This window comes from Prunus persica, chromosome G3 (genome assembly GCF_000346465.2).
Source record: "Prunus persica cultivar Lovell chromosome G3, Prunus_persica_NCBIv2, whole genome shotgun sequence".
In the NCBI taxonomy this organism is placed as follows: Eukaryota; Viridiplantae; Streptophyta; class Magnoliopsida; order Rosales; family Rosaceae; genus Prunus; species Prunus persica.
In genome coordinates this window covers 21,317,268-21,337,289 of record NC_034011.1, presented here as the reverse complement: position 1 = coordinate 21,337,289, position 20,022 = coordinate 21,317,268, and the positions used below count along the sequence as shown (strand labels likewise).

The following is a 20,022-nucleotide window of genomic DNA, read 5'->3' as shown; positions in this document are numbered from 1 at the left end:
TGATTATAAATAGAGATTGGCACATGCTCTACACTAGAGGCCACTTCTTCACTATGGGACTGACATGTTACTTTTCTAGCATGAAGTTTTAGCCCAGCAATAATAGTTCCATGGGACACAAAAACAAAATCATCCAAACTTTTCATCAACCTTTAATTATCAAATGTCGTCCAAAAAAAAACAAAAACAAAAAAACAAACAAATGATGTTTTATTTTAATTACTAAAAACAAATTTTCATTAAAAAAGAATTATGAAAAACAAATAGAGTTTAAGATTAGACCAATCATACAGACAAATAATAATTACACCACCACATCAGTTGGAGGCATGAAAAACAGTTTTAGACCCGACCCGACCCGAATATTTGACATGTTAACCCAACCCAGATTTTTATCTGATGTTTTTTCCCTGTCTGAAATTTTCTTTTCCGAGTGAACGAACGAAGCGCCAAGCATTGTGCTCACGCCGAGGTTTCACTCTTTTGTGTATTAGGGTTTTGCTTGTTTGCCTAGAAAGTTTGAGGGGTAAGAAATAATGTTCTGGATTATTATTGCATATTGTTTTAAATAGCAAGAGACATAAAGTTTGCATTTTGACTTAACCTAACAAGTTGAATCTTTTCTTTATTGGGTATAGCATACTTGTCTCTATTTGCCATTTCCAAGAGAAATTGTTGAGACGGAGGTCTGGAGGTGCGTCGAGAATGAGCATTGTGCCTAAAGAGAATGTTGAAGTAATTGCACAAAGCATTGGGATCAACAACTTGTCTCCAGATGTTGCTCTCGCTCTAGCTCCCGATGTCGAATATCGCCTGCGTGAGGTTATGCAGGTAATTCTTGACTTGTTTTGCCATAATTATGATATGGGTTTGTTTTGCCATTGTTGTTTTCAATCATTTGCGGTTGTACTAGTAAGTTGTAATTTGGGAATTTGGGTTGCTTGTTTATGTGGTAAGATTGAGAATGAATAATAGACTAGTAATTATGCTAGTGATGACATAGTCTAAATTAGGTTGCTTTTGTTTTGCTTAATAGGTCTGTGCTTCTAAGGAGCTTGTTTAAGTTACAGGAGATAGTGCAGTTAGTTATTTTTGGTGAATTGAGACAATGGAAGATCCAGTATAATTTGGTTGTAATGAAAGTGCAGGAGGCTATTAAATGCATGCGTCACTCGAGGAGAACTAGATTGACGGCTGATGATGTTGATGGCGCACTCAACTTAAGAAACGTTGAGGTGAGGGAGTCTTGCAGATAATTAAATTAACATGGTGGTTTTGTTTATTCTTTTGAATCTCATTTTGCTTATTCTACTCCTCACCAGCCAATATATGGTTATGTTTCTGGGGGTCCTTTGCGGTTCAAAAGAGCTATTGGACATAGGGACTTGTTTTACATCGACGACAAGGATGTTGAATTTAAAGATGTAAGAATTACTGAGTAATCTGATTACACTTTCTACTTGATTTTGTATGTTGCCTTTTAATGTTCCATATTTCTGTTTGACTATAGGTGATTGAAGCTCCTTTACCAAAAGCGCCACTTGATACTGGAATTGTTTGTCACTGGCTAGCTATAGAAGGTGTACAACCTGCAATTCCAGAAAATGCTCCTGTAGAAGGTTTGTCTCTAATATATAGATTGTACAAATAATTGTTGCTCGCAAATCACACTTCCAATTTAGGAGTTGTAGTTGTTCCAGAATATGAAAAGGTTGAACCTCTGTCATTCTGGGAATTAGCTTTGGTAAAACAAAGCATTCTATGGGGTATATGACACTATCTAAAGTTTGAAGTTGTATGTAGCATGAAACGTGGTCTGCAGCGTATGCCACATTCTTTGTTTTGTCTGCTGGAATTTAATTTATGTAAAATGTATGGAGAAATGAATCTGTTATTCAGTGATAATTCTTTTTGAATATATTATGGGGAACTGGAATAAACTTAATTTTCAACTTTTCTGCTTTTGTTAGCCCGGGTTTGTAATCTAACTTGTGTTCTTTTGTTCTGTGTCTGTAGTACTTGCAGCTCCTTCTGATAGTAAAAAGTATGAACAGAAGGATGATGGAATTCCTGTTGACATTAAATTACCAGTTAAGCACATATTGTCTAGGGAACTTCAGGTAATATTTCACTGTCTGCTCTTATATTTTGGTATTTCTTCATTTTGCATCTTGTTTACATGTTCTTTCTTTTTGTTGCCTTTGCAGCTATATTTTGACAAAATCACTGAGCTTGTCGTGAGTAGGTCCGATTTGGTTATTTTTAAGGAAGCATTAGTGAGTTTGGCCACTGATTCGGGACTTCATCCATTAGTTCCTTATTTCACATGCTTTATAGCTGATGAGGTGAGAAATCTTGAAATTATTGCTGATAGCTACTATAAGAGTGTGATATATAGCCATTTGTTACTTATACCAACTGTTCTTAATTAATATCAGGTTTCTCGTGGTCTGAATGATTATCCACTTCTATTTGCTTTAATGCGAGTTGTTCGGAGTCTTCTCCAGAATCCTCACATGCACATAGAACCTTATGTAAGTGTTTCTTTCTTCTTTGTTTCCTTCTTTTCCTTGGAGACCCTCTTGTAAGTTAATGTCTATTCATGTATTTTATACGGTTACGTGAACGTCTATACAATCATGTCTAAGTTGAATTCGGTCTTTTCCTGGATTGACACTTGGGGTGGCTGATGGTAGTATCTCTAAACATGTGATATGGTGGATGCAACCCTGTTAACTTGTTGGACTGACCTTCAAAAGATATCACCTATACTTTTTCCTTACCTTCTTCTTGTCTTTTTTTCAGTTCCTTTCTAGTTATGAACAAAATTTGCACATTCATATTTCTGTATGCATGGATTGGTAATCATTGTTTATCTTCTTCAAACTCATCCTATTTATATTGAGTGGTTCCCTTATCTGGACTCCGTTTTTTATCATGGGGCTAAAGCATGTAAGATGGTAGTTAAGATAAAATGTGTTATTTATATGGCAGTTGTACTCTGACACCTCTGTTTTTTTCCTTTCCTTTTGTTTTTTGGGTCAGCTACACCAATTGATGCCATCTGTGGTCACTTGCCTTGTTGCGAAAAGGTTAGGCAATAGGTTTGCTGACAACCATTGGGAACTTAGGGACTTCACTGCGAACCTGGTTGCTTCAATCTGCAAAAGGTTAGGCTTGTTATTTGCTTGTATTTAAATTTCTGTTTACCTTCATGCATGCTTATCTTTCGGTTGGCATCTCCTAGTCTTCTCTTGTGACTTGAACTTGGTCATGTCCAGACCCAGTTCCACTCTTTCGTGATTTTGGTTTGTTAGTCAGCCTACTGTATATGAAGTGCACATTCTGTTCAGATTCTAGTTAATCTTTGGTTTTTTTTTTTTTTTCCTTTATGCTATATTGTTAGAATAGAATACTTGTTTCTGTTAACACTGTAACACGGTCGATGCTATCAATCTACCATGTAAAATTGTTGTTTTGAAAATATTGCTCTAGATACGATGGAGGTGGATCTCTGTTTTCCATTCAGATTTTGGGTGTGAATTTGACATCTTACCTATGGAATTGAAGTTTCTGAACTGTTGCAGGTTTGGGCATGTCTATAACACTCTCCAGTCCCGTCTTACAAAAACTTTGGTCAATGCATTTTTGGACCCAAAGCGGACATTGACTCAACACTATGGTGCAATTCAAGGTTTAGCTGCTCTAGGCCCCAGTGTGGTAATACCTCATGCTCCTTGCAACTAAGAAATTAATTTACAGTTATCCAGTGCATGTTTTGGACTATGAGTTCAACTTGTAGTAATATCCCTCGTGGTTCTTCCCATAAGGTTCTTCTTTCCCCGTTCTATCATTTATTTCCATACATGAGAAAAGATAATTACTGTTAAATGAAGCTAGCTGGCTCCCTGGTTATCTTTTTAGTCTTTATTCTGATTCCTAGAAGGTCAATAACGATGGAATGGAAGATATTTGCAATATTTTTTCTCTTTTGCTAATGACTACCTATAGAAAAGTAAAGATATTATATTAAAACACATCTAGAAAACTAGAGATAAATTCCTCAGTACGTCTGAACTTTTATTCTGCTAAAGTCCATTTAACCCCCCTCTCCCCCCTTTTCTAGGCTATGGTGATTTCTGAATCTTTGTTTCACTAGAAACCTGCATCTTTCTTGCGGGATTTGTGTTTTGTGGGAAATATGCATCTTTTTTTTTTCTTTTTTTTCTTTTTTTTTTTTTTTTTTTTTTTTTTACTTATGGTAAGGATTTTTAGCCGTTTGTGATGTTTTTCCAATGCAGGTTCGCCTTCTTGTGCTGCCAAATCTGGAGACATATCTGCGACTTCTTGAACCAGAGCTGCTTCTTGACAAGCAAAAGAATGAGATGAAGAGGCATGAAGCTTGGCGTGTTTATGGAGCCCTGTTGGTGAGTCTCTTTTCATACCTTTATATATCTTTGGAAAATTTTTAAGAAAGGCTTGCTAATGAGAGTATGCTTATTCCAGAATGCAGCGGGTCAATGCATTTATGATAGGCTCAAGATGTTCCCACTTTTGCCATCTCCAGCACCCCAATCTTTCTGGAGTACCAGTCAAAGAGTCATTACTATGCCAAGTAAGACCTTCAATGAGTGTTAATGTATGCTTGGTTTATAATAAATCTCATTTCCTGATAATTCAGATTGGTAAAATGATTTGTTAACTGCTTTCCAGTAGAATAGATTATACTACTTAATTTGATTAAACGAGCATGGAACTATAGCATATATGTGGGTTTCGGCTCCTCTTTCACTGCATGCCTATTGCATGCTGCACATCAAAATCAAGGGAGCTGCAAAACTCTGAATTGCATTTGCTAATCAACTAAATTACTGGAATAATTTGTAAATGCCTGGCAATAGAATTTAGATCATACTACTCGAATGGGTATACAAGAAGCACTAATACTATGATATTTATGGGTTGGGCACCTTTAAGTTGCATGTTGTATGGGTTTCAATTGTAACACGCCAGAACCATGGGTGCAAGAAAGAGTTTTTGTTTTCCCTTCCCACCTGCAATCCTTTTCGGTTTGAGATTTTGCTCTTATATGTACTAGATTTTTGGCATAATGAAGGAAACACCCCTTTGATGTATTTGAAAAGCTGATAAATGGGGTTGATTGTCCAATAGGGTGAAGAATCCTTAGTTTTCAAGGTTATTATTTAGATAAAATCTTAACTCTGATTCTCCTATGCATCATTAAGATAAACGCAAGGGAAGTGTGGAGCACATGGAAGAGCAACCACCCCTGAAGAAAATTGCAACTGACGGGCCTACGGGTTTAGTGCCAACTAATTCTTCACCGTCTCACATGGAAGTAGAAATAGCAACTCCAGCCCCTTCAGGGGATCCTGATGCAGCCCCCCCATCATCTTCTGGGCAGATGCCTAATGAGGGCGTTTCAAACAGCAGAAGTAGAAGGGACAGGGCTTCTGGTCGGTCTCTAAAGAAATCAGCTCTGCTCACTCAGGTTTGGAAGGATGACTTAAATTCTGGGCATCTCCTGGTATCGTTGTTTGAGTTGTTCGGTGAAGACATTCTCTCCTTCGTTCCAGCTCCCGAGATGTGTTTGTTTTTGTAACTGTTGGTAGAAATCTTGAAACTTATGATTAGATGTACATAGTAAAAGATAGAATGAAAGATTTCAGGGAGAAATTTTTGTAAAAATGATTAGAAAATTGTCTCATGTTACGAAACTTTTACACTCAGAATTCATGTCATAAAATCCAAAGAATTACAGTGATTTTACTTTTCATTAGCAAAAAGGAAATCAAACATAAAAATCAACAATTCGCATAAGGCTCTTAAAAGTAGCAAGTAGACAAATACAATCTAGTAATGAGCTTAATTAAGCAGCTGCTTGATTTGGGTGGACTCTCTTTCCACAGCTTTCTTCAGGAAGCTATCTTCTTCCAAAACCATTTGAACTGGCAAGAACCCCATCCCATTGGCCATAGCAAGCATCATACGCTTGGTTTCAGCCTTGAACTCTTCCAAATCAACGGCCCCATTTGAGTCATGATCAAACTGCACGAACAGAGAGTCATAGACACGAGCAATCTCTTCTGGGTCTGGCTTCACATCAATGCCATAGTGTGTCTCGAAGACCCTCAGAGACTGAAGCTCCTTCAACATCTCTGCATAACAAAGTAGACCATCATGGTTAGTGTCAAGATTACCAAAACGATGATGTACCGCAAGGTTGAATGCCTCTTCATCCTCCACAAAGTTGACAATTGTGGCACCATCCAATACTTCTACGCTCATTTTCTCTTAAGCTAGCTTGAGTTTTGATCACAAGAAAGTTAAGCTTTTGATTAAGATGGGGAACAAATTGGTATTGAGGGTATTTATGGACGCATGCATGGGGGACAAATATTGCTCTTTTGGCCCATCGTTTCTCCAATCCACGGGTTTTATGTTAGTTAGTACCCAAACCAACTTTACATTCTGAAAAGAAAAGAAAGACCAACAGTGATTGTTCCAAAATGTATGGGTGGAATATATGGGTTATATATGTGGACTTTTATATTAGCTGTATGATTTATTTGAATAGTAATTTTATTTAAATTTAATAAAATGATCATATTGATAATATGCAGGCTCACATGAGAAGTTATATATAGCACCCTCACTATAGAATTTCGCTACTAGGAGTCGTTCTATGACTCAAAAAATAAAAGAAAAAAAATCCTAGGTGTTGTGGCCACTAGCAAATGCTATTGTTAATTTTATTTTTCTAACAAAAAGATTACAAGATCCTCTAAGAATTTCTAACGGTCTAATACCGGGCATCAATTTAGCCGGAACATTGAAAGTAAAATTAGAGAACCAAGTACAAGTATTATTTTTATGTTGCCATATAAAAGCTAATTCATCACCTTATATGTCAAAATTGTGCCTCAATTTTCCAGTTTGAAACTGTTGTGGTCAATTCAGTGGGTGGAAGAAATGGTGGGCACCCGCACATTTCAAATCCAGTTGGCCTACCCAGCGCGGAAAGAAAAGTCAAAACTCAGAATACATTGACTATTGACTACACAAAGTCTGCAGGTCGGACGCATTGGGCAAAGTAAACTTTCGGTGAGAAACACACAGATTTTTGCATTTACTGTGTGTTATTCTTATGGGACAATAAAAAAAATGGAAATAAAGCTGAGAAAGAGAGAGAGAGAGAGAGAGAGAGAGAGAGGTATTTGCTTGTTTTTAATTCTACTACACCAATAGCCAAAGTAGTGGTAAAGAGGCTCTGTTTGGTTGTCATAGAAGCAGGGACGGATCCAGAAATCTTATCTTGTAGGGTCATAGTGTAAAAGTTCAATTTTTTTTTTTAAAGATGAAAATAACATTGAAAATGAAACTATAGTACATTCATTGATAATTCATGTAAAAAACAACATTACAAATTACAATTGGCCACGACGAGGTTTCATATTTTGAAAACGTAGCATTATAGCTTCATTTTCAATACAATCAAAAACATCCTTCTCAACGTAAACAAGTAAGCTATCATTCAACCACTGATCTACCATTTTGTTTCGAAGTGGACCTTTGATAATATTCATGACGGAAAATGCCCTCTCGACTGAAGCAGTAGCAACCGGTAAAACTAGAGCCAATGTAATAAGCAAATACACATAATTGAATGCTCGATGCATCCTTGTCTCCACCATTTTTTTTGCAAGATCACCAATCCCTTGCAAGTTAGAGAAATCACTACTCGAACACACATAATGAATATAAACCTCAAGTTGATCTTCAAGTGCCAAAATATCCCCATCCGAAAAGTCTTGAGGATAAAATTGAGCAAGACGAAGTAGCTTTTGTTTATCAAAAGCTACAAATGAATCATTGGGACTCAAACATGCCAAACAAATAAGCAACTCAGTATTTACCTCATTAAAACAATCATCCAACTCCGTAAGTTGCTCATCAATGACATAAATAAAAAGCTCCACACGATAATGATGACGATTTGTCTTTATTGGAGCATTACGCCTTGACCTCCCTAGAAGTACGAATGCCTCATCCATGTTAGGAACATCAATATGATGTTTGTCACAAAATGAAGACACCTCTTCAACCAATGCATCAAACCCATTATTCCTCATCCAATGTAGCTTTTCCTTGCATGATTTCACCAAAGCCATTGCATTCACAATTTCTTGATCTTTCTTTTGCAATGCTTGTGACACATCATTTGTGAGTCCTAATATAGCTTTCATTAAGAATAAGTGAAACACAAACTGAAAAGTAAGCATTTCCCTTTGAATCTTATTTGCTTCACCGGCACTATCATTGAGATTATCATCAATAATCATTTGAAGCACATGAATCACAGATGAAAACATAGAAATGATGCTAATAATGGTACCGTAATGTGAGCTCCATCGTGTGTCACCGGCACGTTTGAGACTTGTTTCTTGATGCAAACCTCGCCCCGTGATAAGACAATCATTTTCAAAAGCTACCACAAGCTCTTCTTGAAGTTGTGCTCTAAGTGCATCACGCCGCTTACAAGATGCTCCAACATGGTTAACCACACTATTAGTGGTTGTGAAGAAAGAGGCAATATCAATATTCTTCTTTGCTACGGCAACAAGTGCTAGTTGAAGTTGATGAGCAAAGCAATGAACATAGTATGCACAGGTTGTTCTCTCAAAATCTTTGTTTTAAGGCCATTCAACTCACCTCTCATATTGCTAGCTCCATCATAACCTTGTCCTCGTAACTTAGAAAAGCTCAAACCATTGGAAGAAAAGAATATGTCAATGGCATCCTTTAGTGAACTTGAAGTGGTGTCGGTAACATGTTGAACCCCCACAAACCTTTCAATTACATGCCCGGAGTCGTCCACATAACGCAACACCACAGCCATTTGCTCTTTCACCGAAATATCACGTGCTTCATCCACCAATATAGAAAAGAATCTATCTTTTAAACCACTCATGATAACATCAAGTGTTTCCCCCGCACATGCATTGACAATATCTTTTTGAATACTTGGAGCTACTAACTTGAGATTCCCCGGAGCATTTTCCAACACAACTTCTTTAACTTTCTCATCATTGTCCGCAAGGAATTGCAATAGCTCCAAGTAATTTCCCCTATTGCTTGAAGTGGCACTTTCATCATTTCCACGAAAAGAAAGACCTTGTCTCAATAGAAACTTAGTACACTTGATTGATGCAATTAAGCATCTTCGATATGCCACACGAGCTTGTTCGGAGTGTTTGCTCACAGCCGTTTCAATATGTGTATTTTGATTCATCAAATTTGTAGCAGCTTCTCTAGCTTTATTATGAACACTACCAACCGGTCCAACATGCACCTTCATTCTTTCTCTCCCTTTCTTCCAATTCTTAAACCCTGCTCCAGTGAAGGCTTCACTACCCACTTGTTCAAAATTGGATTTAAAGAGATAGCAATAAAGACAAAATGCAGCATCTTTAGATACACTATACTCCAACCAATCAAATTCATCAAACCATTGGGGAATGAAGCGTCGATTAATTCCTGAGATATTACTTTGTGGGAAAGAATGACCTCTAGGTTGACAAGGCCCTTTTTGTAGATATGCTCTTCGAACCTCATCTCTAATATTAGTATCATACTCCATCATACGAATTCTTAGTCCCGGGTCTGCCTGAAGATTAGCCAACACCTCATCTAACTCACTTTGTCTTGAACTTGAAGTTCTTGAACTACCCACACTATCCGAACTACCCAATGATGACTTTCTCTTAAAAAATCTTTCCATAATGCTACATAAATTAATCAAAACAATAACTAAAATCAATTAAAGAGCACACCAAATTTATACCAATTAACCACAAAAAATTCATACATGAAACATTCAATAAATCAAAACAATAACTAAAATCAATTAAAGAGAACACCAAATTTATACCAATTAACCACAAAAAATTCATAAATGAAACATTCAATAAATCAAAACAATAACTAAAATCAATTAAAGAGAACACCAAATTTATACCAATTAACCACAAAAAATTCATAAATGAAACATTCAATAAATCAAAACAATAACTAAAATCAATTAAAGAGAACACCAAATTTATACCATTAACCACAACAAATTCATAAATGAAACATACAATAAATCAAAACAATGTAATTTAGGTTTAGAGTTAGTATTTACCTTCAATTGTGAATTTGTGAGGTGGTGGAAGCGGAGGCAAGCTTTTGGAAGTGGCGGCGCTGCTGATAGTGGCGGCAATGGAGGAGTTGTGGGGGGTGGAGGTTGGGGATTTAGGTTTGAGGGTTTAGGAAATGGGGGTTTTGGAGGTCTAAGGCTGGCTGAGGGTGGGGATTTTTCACGAAGAGAACTGGCTGTTATGTTCCCTTCACAATCTGTTTTATTTTTTTTTTCAAAGGCCTGGACCAAAACAACGTCGTTTTGGCCAGGTCTTTAAAAAAAAAAATAAGCTGCTGCTGGTCCAAAACGACGGCGTTTTGGCCAGCGCATTTTTTAAAAAAAATTCGCTGGCCCAAAATGACGCCGTTTTGGCCAGCCGGTTTTTTAAAAAAAATTAGAAGCTGGGCCAAAACGATGTCGTTTTGGCCAGCTTCTGTTATTAAAAAAAAACAAAACCTGTTCACCTTCTTCTTCCTCACTCTTCTGCAACTCCTCTTCTTCAGCCCATGGGGTCACACACCAAATCAAAGGGACCTTCTACCTTGAATTCTTGGAGTCCATAGGGTCGTTTGACCCCATTGACCCCACTGTAGCTCCGTCCCTGCATAGAAGACTTTCTTGTTCCTGAGTCAGCATGCATCAGTCTTACGAGGCCAACAAGAACAAGAGTTCTAGAAAAAGCTCGAAGAAGTAGAATATTTTGAAAAGGATAATTTCTAAAAGACGATGATAATTAATCTTGTATCCTTGAAATAATATGAGGAGTCAATTCTTGGTGTAATAATCACACCGACATATGCTGCAAGAATACAAAAATGAAAAAGTCCCACATTAGAAATTTAAGAAATTTAACAAGGACTTATAAAGTATTGAATTACTCTTCATTGCCAATTTATTTTAAAATGAAATATACTTTCTACATATTTTAAGCGTGAATTAATAACACTGCGTATCTATTTGACTAGAACATTAGCAATTAATGCAAGCTGCCTATGCATAACTGGCTTGTATGGGTGAAAATGAGCCCCATGCTTCCATGATCTTCTTTCTGACTCACTGCAAAACTCCATGTGTATAATTTTGCATGGAGTCCTGAGCCCTCGCAGGAGTAAATGACATTTGATAGGAATCAGATTCAATTCACGTCACTCATGACGCTCCCAAGAATAATTTGGTTCATAAATGTAATGCAATTAGATATATCATGGGAATTTGTTATACCAATTCTGCAATAAACCGGTCTGATCATATTTGTTTCTGTATATCTTGATTTATAATAATTGGCTTTAATATTATGCATACCTCATTTCTGAGTTTGGCATTGGGCTTAATGTGCCGCGACCTTTCGTTTATAGATTTAATCCAAATAGTGAGAGATGATCGAGTAAGGCAACGAGTTAGAATTAAGCTAGGTTAAAACTTCGATTTCTTTTTTCATTGTAAGTATAATATGAAAATGGATACAGAAGCAATGAGAACTAAGTAATGATAATTGGAAGGCAATTCTTCAACCCCCCCAACTAGACTCTGCTGGTGTGGCCTTGTCGGGTGTGAGGTTATCTTATAGACACTACATGCACTTCCCTTTATCTCTCTCTCAATCTCTCCCTATAAATAGAGGCATGGTTCCTCCTTTCCAAAGCATTCTAGTCTCTCTTTGAATAATTGAAGTAAAATGGGTTCCAAGGCTTTCATTTGCTGTGGTCTTTTCCTTGCCATTGTCCTTCTCATCTCCTCCGAAGTGGCCACAAATGGTGAGCTTAATTTGCTTCACTTTTCCTTAACAATAATGCTAGAGTCACCAAAATTTATTTGTCAAATAAAGCGAAGTACTTACTTATTACAAATATTTGAGGCATTTAATCTCCATGATCTTTTGTTAAATGCACGTTTTATTACATGACCTGCAGCTGCGGAGGAAGCTACAAATCCCAATGTAGGTGATGCTAAATATGGTGGAGGGTACCAGGGAGATCCGGGTCGTGGGGGATACGGTGGCAACCCGGGACACGGTGGAAATGGAGGAGGAGGAGGAGGAGGAGAAGGGCGTTGCTACTATGGTTGCTGCAGGCGCAGTTACAATGGAAGAGAGTGCGTAAGGTGCTGCAACCATGCTAATGAGGTTGTTGATGCACAACCTCAAAACTAATTAACTAGTTGATTAAGGCCACTGGTCTGCATATGTGCATGCAGTGTGTGTTTAATTAGTTGGATAATTATATATGTATTAGCAGATCTGAAGATGCATGCGCTGAATGCTTGAAGTAGTTGATTCCTCGCAGTATTTGTATGAATAAAACTTCAGAAGCGAGGCATGCAAAAAATAAAATTAAACTAATTATCATGAGTGCTTAGCTGATGATATATGCTCTTTTATTATTCACGTACTTGTGTAATGCATGTCATCGATCCATGATTTAAGAAATTAATGACATATATATACAATAACGTTTATAATTATATGCAATTTGTTCACGTTTTTTTTTCCTACCAAATTTTGCTTTTATGTATGGGATGTCAGATATCTCTGAACTCACACGTGGCAATCAAATTCGCTGACAAAAGGTCAAAAAATAAAAAAAAATAAAAATATATATATATATATATATATATATATATACATAGAACACCACTTTGTATTGTATTTTACTATTTTAAAACGTTTATTTTGTAGATATTCATTCAAATATCATCTTTACAAAAAATCACTTGAGTCTGATACCATCTGACCACTCGAACATGAAATCTCTAATTTGCAAGTCAAGGCTCTTATTCACTCTGCTAGATCCCGTTAGCAAATTATTTTTTAAAAAGTAGAAATTTTATTAAAACGGACAATGTTAAATCAAAATCTCACAGACGCACAAGTTGACAACCGACAGAAGAAGAGTGTTTTGGGCATATTCAAACTCTGGGGTTGAGATATATTCGGCAATTTTGTTCTTGCTTTGGTCATTCAAAGCAAAGAAGAGTGTTTTGGGCACAACTTGTTCTCAATCTCATCATCTATCTATATCTGAACTGAAAGGACAAAAACGAAAAACAGAAATTGGATTGGATTTTATTTTATTTTGACCAAGTAGAGACTATTAATCATGTAGATAAAAATGAATAAATTGATGGTCAACTTGATGCCCAACAACCAGCTACACTGCACCCATCTGGCTAGAGTCTTAATGGCACATGTGAAACGTGGATTTTTTTTGCCACGTAAGAAAAATTTATTAGTGGGAAAAAAAAAACTTGTATACATATGCCAATTAAGGACCCAAAATAAAAATAATCAGTCCAAGAAAACAATAGCGGAGTTCACATTCGGTTTGTACATATATGATCTTCTACTTGTCGTATCCATCTGTAGCGCTCGTTTCCTGTTTTACGTGTGTATGTAAGTGTCCAAATTCACATGCATGCTGAGCTGAACCGAGACACGTGTCTTTGCTTACGGTACTCTCCAACATTGCCTGGTGTCGTAACAATGTGGTATAAAACAGTGGTGATCGGCAAAACCTAACATCCACTCCCATCTTCTACCTTAAAACTAGCAATCTTTCTTGTGAGATTTTTTACTAGCATAACATTTCGACAAGTCATGACTTTCAAAGCTTTCATTTTACTGGGCCTTCTGTTTGGCTCTGTTGTTCTCATCTCTTCCACTGTCGCAGATGAGACATCCGAAGATGAGAAGAAAGGTTGATTAATTTATTCATTATTCTAGCGACTCTATACGGGCACGCTCGCACACATATATATATATATATATGAATAATACTAAACTTATCACATTTTTATACAATAATATTGTATACCACTTGTGGTATAAAAATCCGGTAGGTCTAGCATTTTTTTATATATATTAATTTTGTCTACTTTATGTATACTAATTAGCACTGATTTTATGATCCTAGATCACACATCGGCCAACCAAAAAAAGAGAGTAAAAAGATGGATGTACAAGAATTTGAGTTGATTTTCTCTAGCTCACAATAATATAGCTAGGTTTTGTATTCGTGTTGTTCGAATATTAATATTATATATGTACTTACTAAGGTCACATATATGTTGGTGGTGCAGTGGATGAGGCGCAGGAAGCGAACCCTGTAGAGGACGCAAGACAATATTGCGGGTGTTGCATTCGTTTTGGCATATATAGATGCGGCCTACGATGTTGTCGGCGACCTGAACCTGAGGATCAGCCTCAAGAAGTAGGCGACAGCCTTGAAACGAACCAGCCTGACGGATATGGATATGGAGGGGGTGGCTACAAAGGAGGCCGTGGTGGGAGCTATGGAGGCGGGGGCTATGGAGGAGGAGGCCGTGGAGGCGGCGGCTATGGAGCAGGAGGCCATGGAGGCGGGGGCCGTGGAAGCGGCGGCTATGGAGGAGGTGGCCGTGGTGGATATGGTGGTGGCGGCGGTGGCGGAAGAAACTGAAGGGCCCGGAGCTAAACCCACTATATGAGAGAACTATGTACATATAGAAACCGTTCGTTCTTAAAGTATGGTAGACAAGAATAGATGAATAAGCTCTCCATGTATGCATGGGATGATGTACGTATATGTAATATGTTTTTCCATGCACGAGAATGAGTGCACGGTAAGAGGGTCAAATATCACCTGAATATTTTGACCCCAGCTAGCTAGCTCCAAGGACTGACGGTACCGTAAGTCATTGTAGCTGTTTTATGTGTTATCTTCACGAATACTTTGGCCCCAGAAACACCTTTAAATCCAACAACACTTGCCCGATCCAAGCTATATGAACTGAAGTATGAGCTAATGCTCGATACTCAGCTTCAGTTGAACTTCGAGAAACAGAGTTGTGCTTCTTGTATTGCCCTCAAACTGGAGTAGGACCTACGAAAACAACAAAATCTATAGTAGATCTTCTTGTATTACCATCTCCAGCCCACATTGAAGATACATGTCTACATATGTAGATGTATCTACATGTGTGAGTGTGTGTAGATGTCCAAATTCACATGCATGCTGAGCCCCCCAATCTCATATATATATATATATATATATATATATTTTAGTTCTTCATTCCTAGATTATCCTTGCAAAAAATTAGACAAATCAGAAACCGTTTAGACATCTAATTGTGTCCTACGAAATCAATAAACACAGACAGTTCTTCAAAAAAGTACTAAATTTCAATAATTTAATTGAGTGATCAAATGATATCGATCAAGTGATTTTTTGTAGAGATGATCTTTAAATGAATATCTTCAAAAATCTTATTTGAGGGATCCCTCAATAGAAGCTAGATATATATATATATATATAAACATTTATGCTACCTTGAAAAGTGGTGTGTTTAATATTTTATTTTATTTGTTATGTTATCGAAATAAAATAAATAAATAATAAAATCACATTTAATCTTAGTCCTTGAAAGTGCTTGCATCTAAAGGCTATAAAATTGTGTCAAAATTTGTGTCAAATTTGTAGTGCCATGGATCCGCCCCATATATGGTGCCGGATCCGTGGCACTGCAAGTTTGACACAATTTTTTAACCATTAAATTAGACTACAATGAATGATTAAGATTAAACATATTAATTTTTTTTCTTTAAATCATTATTTGTTTAAATTAATTTTAATTAACTTACTAGAATATTTTATCTCTCTTCATTTATGTTTTCCCAACTTCCTAAAAGCATTAACATTTTCTCTCACGTCATCTTTTTCTTCATGCCTTTACTTATGTTTTTTCTTCTTCTTCCAAATCTTCTTTCTGCCTTTGACAATTCCTCTATCACTACCAACACTAAACAAGAAGTAGCTCTTCTCTCTCCCATATTTCACATGTTAGCCATTAATTTTTTTCCCCTAAGATTTCAATCAATATAATAAATAAATGGTATGATCTAATTCTCTGAGTATGAATTTTTTTTTCTGATCCTTTTTTTTTATAATTCGTTTGGGGTTTGGTTCAACTATTGTCTCTCTCTATCTTGCAGCAAAATTTGGAGAGGTTCATCTTGCAGTCTTGTATGTTGGTTCTTTTGTTATTTTCTTGAGCTTTGAGTCTCTAAGTCCTTGGATTACTTTCTATTCGAATTTCTTTATCCTCTTACATTTGTGAATTTCTTAATGTCTTTTACCATGAGAAGTTCAAGTTCATTCTCAAACAATTTAGCATCTAATTGCAGCAAAAAGTATCCATAGCTTCTTAGCACATTTAACAATTAAGATTTTCAAACAATCTCCAGAATATTTAGTGAAAATTGCATGAAGTGTTGGAGTGGAAAATCTGGAATAGATCCTTGCGTGTTTGGAGATCAACTCAGAACTTTGTTTCCAGATAAAGGAAAAAAATTAAATAAATAAAAAATGGTGTGTTCAATATTTTTATTTTATTTGTTATGTTATCGAAATAAAATAAATAAATAATAAAATTACATTTAATCTTAACCCTTAAAAGTGTTTGCATCTAAAAACTATAAAATTGTGTCAAAATTTGTAGTATCCCCATATATATATATATATACATATCATGCATGATTCTTAATCTCATCATCTATCAATCTCACACAAACAAAATACACAGTGTCTAAACTCAAAGGACAAAAAAGGAAAAAGAGAAATTGGATTGGATTATGACTAAGTACTATTTTAACAATTTAGATAAGACTGAATAAATTGATGATAGTCAACTTGATACCCAACAACCAGCTACACGGGCCCTATCTGGATACAGTCTTAATGGCATGGCTACCCAAATTGCTAGCAGGTGCTCTGAGACTTCCTGATCTTGAGTATCATATGTACATGCGTGTCTATCTGTCTGAGTATCCGTGTGAGTTTGTGTTATGGTGTGTATGTAAGTGTCCAAATTGACATGCATGCTGAGCTGAGCTCAACCTAGACACGTGTCTTTGCTTGAATAACAAGAGTGCTTTGATATATCAAGTCTAGGGGAAGTCATGATAAGAATTGGAAGATATTGCATAATATTATTTATATGTCAAGGGGAAGTCAAACTTTGCTGACTAAAATCTGCGTCTTTACTCGTAAACGATGCATGCCACCACAATGGTTGGTGTCGTCTAGTGGGATCTCCCAGCACTATAAACAGCGGTGATCGGCAAAGCCTAACATTCACTCGCATCTTCTGCCTTAAACTAGCAATCTTTCTTGTGAGATTTGAGTAGCATAAGATTTCAACAAGTCATGACTTTCAAAGCTTTCCTTTTGCTGGGCCTTCTGTTTGGCTCTGTGGTTCTCATCTCTTCCACTGTCGCAGCTGAGACATCCAAAGATGAGAAGAAAGGTATTCCAAATATATATGTGCATGCATGCATGTGACAGTTAATCTTAGAATTCATGATCCTTTTATCACACAATCGACCAACCCAGAAAAGAAGTCAAAAGATGTACAAGAATTTGATTTGGTTTTGTATTAATATTGTTCGAATATATATATATATATATATATATATATATATATATATATATACTCACTAACGCCACATATATATATGGCTGGTGGCTGGTGCAGTGGATGAGGCACAGGAAGCGAACCCCGTAGATGACGCAAAACCATATTGCGGGTGTTGCACTCGTTATGGCTACTATAGATGCGGCCCACAATGTTGTCGGCAACCTGAAGCTGATGATCAGCCTCAAGAAGTAGGCGATAGCCTTGAAACGAACCGGCCTGACGGATATGGATATGGTGGAGGCGGCTACGGAGGGGGCCGTGGTGGAGGCTATGGAGGAGGAGGCCGTGGAGGTGGGGGCCGCGGTGGTGGCTATGGAGGAGGAGGCCATGGAGGTGGCCGCGGGAGAGGTGGTGGAGGAGGCGGCTATGGCCGAGGCGGTGGCGGTGGCGGTGGCGGAGGAAACTGAAAGGCCCCGAGCTAAACCCACTATATGAGAGAACTATGTACATATAGAAATCGTTCGTTCTTAAAGTATGGTAGAGAAGAACAGATGAATAAGCTCTCCATGTATGCATGGGATCATGTACGTATATGTAATATGTTTTTTCCATGCACGAGGATGAGTGCATGATAAAAGGGTCAAATATCACCTGACTTGACCCCAGCTAGCTAGCTCCAAGGACTGACCATATAAGTCATTGTAGCTGGTTTATGTGTTATATATATATATAAAAGAGTAGTATCTTCACTACTTTCTACTTGTTTTTAATGTTGCTTTTTAGAACCATGCGCGCTCTTCTCCAATGTTCTATCAAAAGTTAAAAAACCAAAAATGAAAAATAATGTGTGAATATGCATGCTTGGCTTGGGCTATGGGTTTGTCTTATGTATATATCCACTGCACCCAGCCTTTAATCCGAATCTCATGCTTGGTCTCTTCGAACATGACCTTGATGCGATGGTAGAGTATGATCTACATTAGGATGATGCCATGTGTCACAAGATTAACTTTCTTTGGTCAGTTGTACTGTTATGTAACGTTATGTAAGAGAGCAAGATACTATAATAGCTAGCCTAATCATTGTACTGATATCAGAGCATTCACAGTGGGATGATGTATTTTTGAGGGTTTAAGCCACTTTTACATTCTCTTTATATCTCTAGGAGTTGTAAATATGATTTTTGCTCATGTTGAGAAGATGTAAATCTAAAGATGTATAATTGATTTCTTTCACTTTTTCTACTGTAGGTCTCACTTTTGTCCACTTTTTCTCATGTAGATTTCACCAGCAAGAGATGTAAAAAAAAGATGTATATGTGCATCTAAATTTGCATCTCATGGTGGTGATGCAAATTTACACTCGTTTACACCTCTTCATTGCTGGTGATTCCGATCACAAAGGGTGTATATTTAACATACACCTCATTATACACCCTCCCATTATGAATGCTCTCAGTACTTGAGCCTATTAATTTATTCCCACTTCTCCTTCTTCTTCAGTCTGAATAAAGTTTGGTTAAAACACTGGCCATTTATTCCAAAATTACTTAAATTGTTATATGTTATGTCTAAAATCAACCTAAATTAATATATTAAATTCAACAAATTTATCGTGCAAGCGCACAGATTAATGGTTAGTATAGATATGCAAGTACAAGTTTGTTCCCCAAAGATTGAATTAAAATACCAATTAATTAACCAAGCACAAGCTTGTCTATCAAGGAACGAAACAATAAAATAACAAACAAGCAACTAAAAAGGAGACAAAAGAAAGAAGAAAGAAGAATAGAGAAAAAAAATATGAAAAAGAAAGGAATTAGGATTCCACTCAAGTTTGATTTCGGTTTTGAAAACAATTAAAACATGTAAAGTGTTGTGTTTGGGCCTAATTTTCTCGCGCCAGCCCATCTGGCTATTGGGCTAACTTAACGGCACGTGTTTGGACTTTATTTTACCAAAATTGAGAGCTAACCCAGGACGCTTCGAAGGCACATGCCATTTCAAAAGAAGAAAATTGGAATGAATCCCAAGTACGAAACTAGCCTTCACAGGATAAAGGTTAATTACCATTAAATGGTGATTTAATTTGAAAAAATCCATATTTAGTTAGTTTAATTCATACCCAGCTTCTATATTATACTCCTGAAGGCCCAATCATCACTGTTGATCATCAATTCAAAATCAGGTCAGCAGATAAAGGGAAGAAGTTTTTCCTCAAAGCACAAGTGATTCCAATGACAAGACGTCAATGGGAAACAGACAGAGGATATTCAGGGGAGTTGGTAGAAAATGTGAAATCAAAAACCACTCCCTATAACCATTAAATGCTAGAAAAATAAGCTGAGTTTTCTTCCCATACTCGTGAAGATCTCATCAGTATGAATTCAGTTTGCAAAGGACGGACAAGAAATAAGAGAGCTGAGAGGTTAC

The 20,022-nt window shown here is 36.8% G+C and overlaps 6 protein-coding genes across 6 annotated transcripts; 4 read left to right on the top strand and 2 right to left on the bottom strand.

Annotated features, from left to right (window-relative positions):
- LOC18781847 (transcription initiation factor TFIID subunit 6) lies at positions 15-5,784 on the top strand. Its single transcript, XM_007215578.2, has 13 exons — positions 15-526; positions 639-831; positions 1,149-1,235; positions 1,323-1,424; positions 1,511-1,619; positions 2,017-2,120; positions 2,208-2,345; positions 2,439-2,534; positions 3,046-3,170; positions 3,588-3,720; positions 4,302-4,427; positions 4,507-4,615; positions 5,247-5,784. Exons 2-13 carry the CDS (start codon positions 706-708, stop codon positions 5,621-5,623), a joined length of 1,632 nt encoding a protein of 543 aa, XP_007215640.1. The 5' UTR covers positions 15-526; positions 639-705; the 3' UTR covers positions 5,624-5,784.
- Positions 5,760-6,378, bottom strand: LOC18781613. Its single transcript, XM_007215070.2, has one exon. The coding sequence runs from the start codon at positions 6,307-6,309 to the stop codon at positions 5,887-5,889; it is 423 nt and encodes a 140-aa protein (XP_007215132.1). The 5' UTR covers positions 6,310-6,378; the 3' UTR covers positions 5,760-5,886.
- Positions 7,449-9,802, bottom strand: LOC109948132 (zinc finger MYM-type protein 1-like). The gene is made up of 2 exons (XM_020560068.1): positions 8,734-9,802; positions 7,449-8,647 (listed from the first exon to the last, which is right to left on the bottom strand). The coding sequence occupies exons 1-2, from the start codon at positions 9,800-9,802 to the stop codon at positions 7,449-7,451; spliced, it is 2,268 nt and encodes a 755-aa protein (XP_020415657.1).
- Positions 11,849-12,513, top strand: LOC109948281 (glycine-rich protein-like). The gene is made up of 2 exons (XM_020560776.1): positions 11,849-11,955; positions 12,112-12,513. The coding sequence occupies exons 1-2, from the start codon at positions 11,877-11,879 to the stop codon at positions 12,348-12,350; spliced, it is 318 nt and encodes a 105-aa protein (XP_020416365.1). The 5' UTR covers positions 11,849-11,876; the 3' UTR covers positions 12,351-12,513.
- On the top strand, positions 13,737-14,634 carry LOC109948131 (glycine-rich protein 2-like). Its single transcript, XM_020560067.1, has 2 exons — positions 13,737-13,893; positions 14,276-14,634. Exons 1-2 carry the CDS (start codon positions 13,794-13,796, stop codon positions 14,632-14,634), a joined length of 459 nt encoding a protein of 152 aa, XP_020415656.1. The 5' UTR covers positions 13,737-13,793.
- Positions 17,278-18,371, top strand: LOC109948258 (cold and drought-regulated protein CORA-like). Its single transcript, XM_020560688.1, has 2 exons — positions 17,278-17,479; positions 17,708-18,371. Exons 1-2 carry the CDS (start codon positions 17,380-17,382, stop codon positions 18,055-18,057), a joined length of 450 nt encoding a protein of 149 aa, XP_020416277.1. The 5' UTR covers positions 17,278-17,379; the 3' UTR covers positions 18,058-18,371.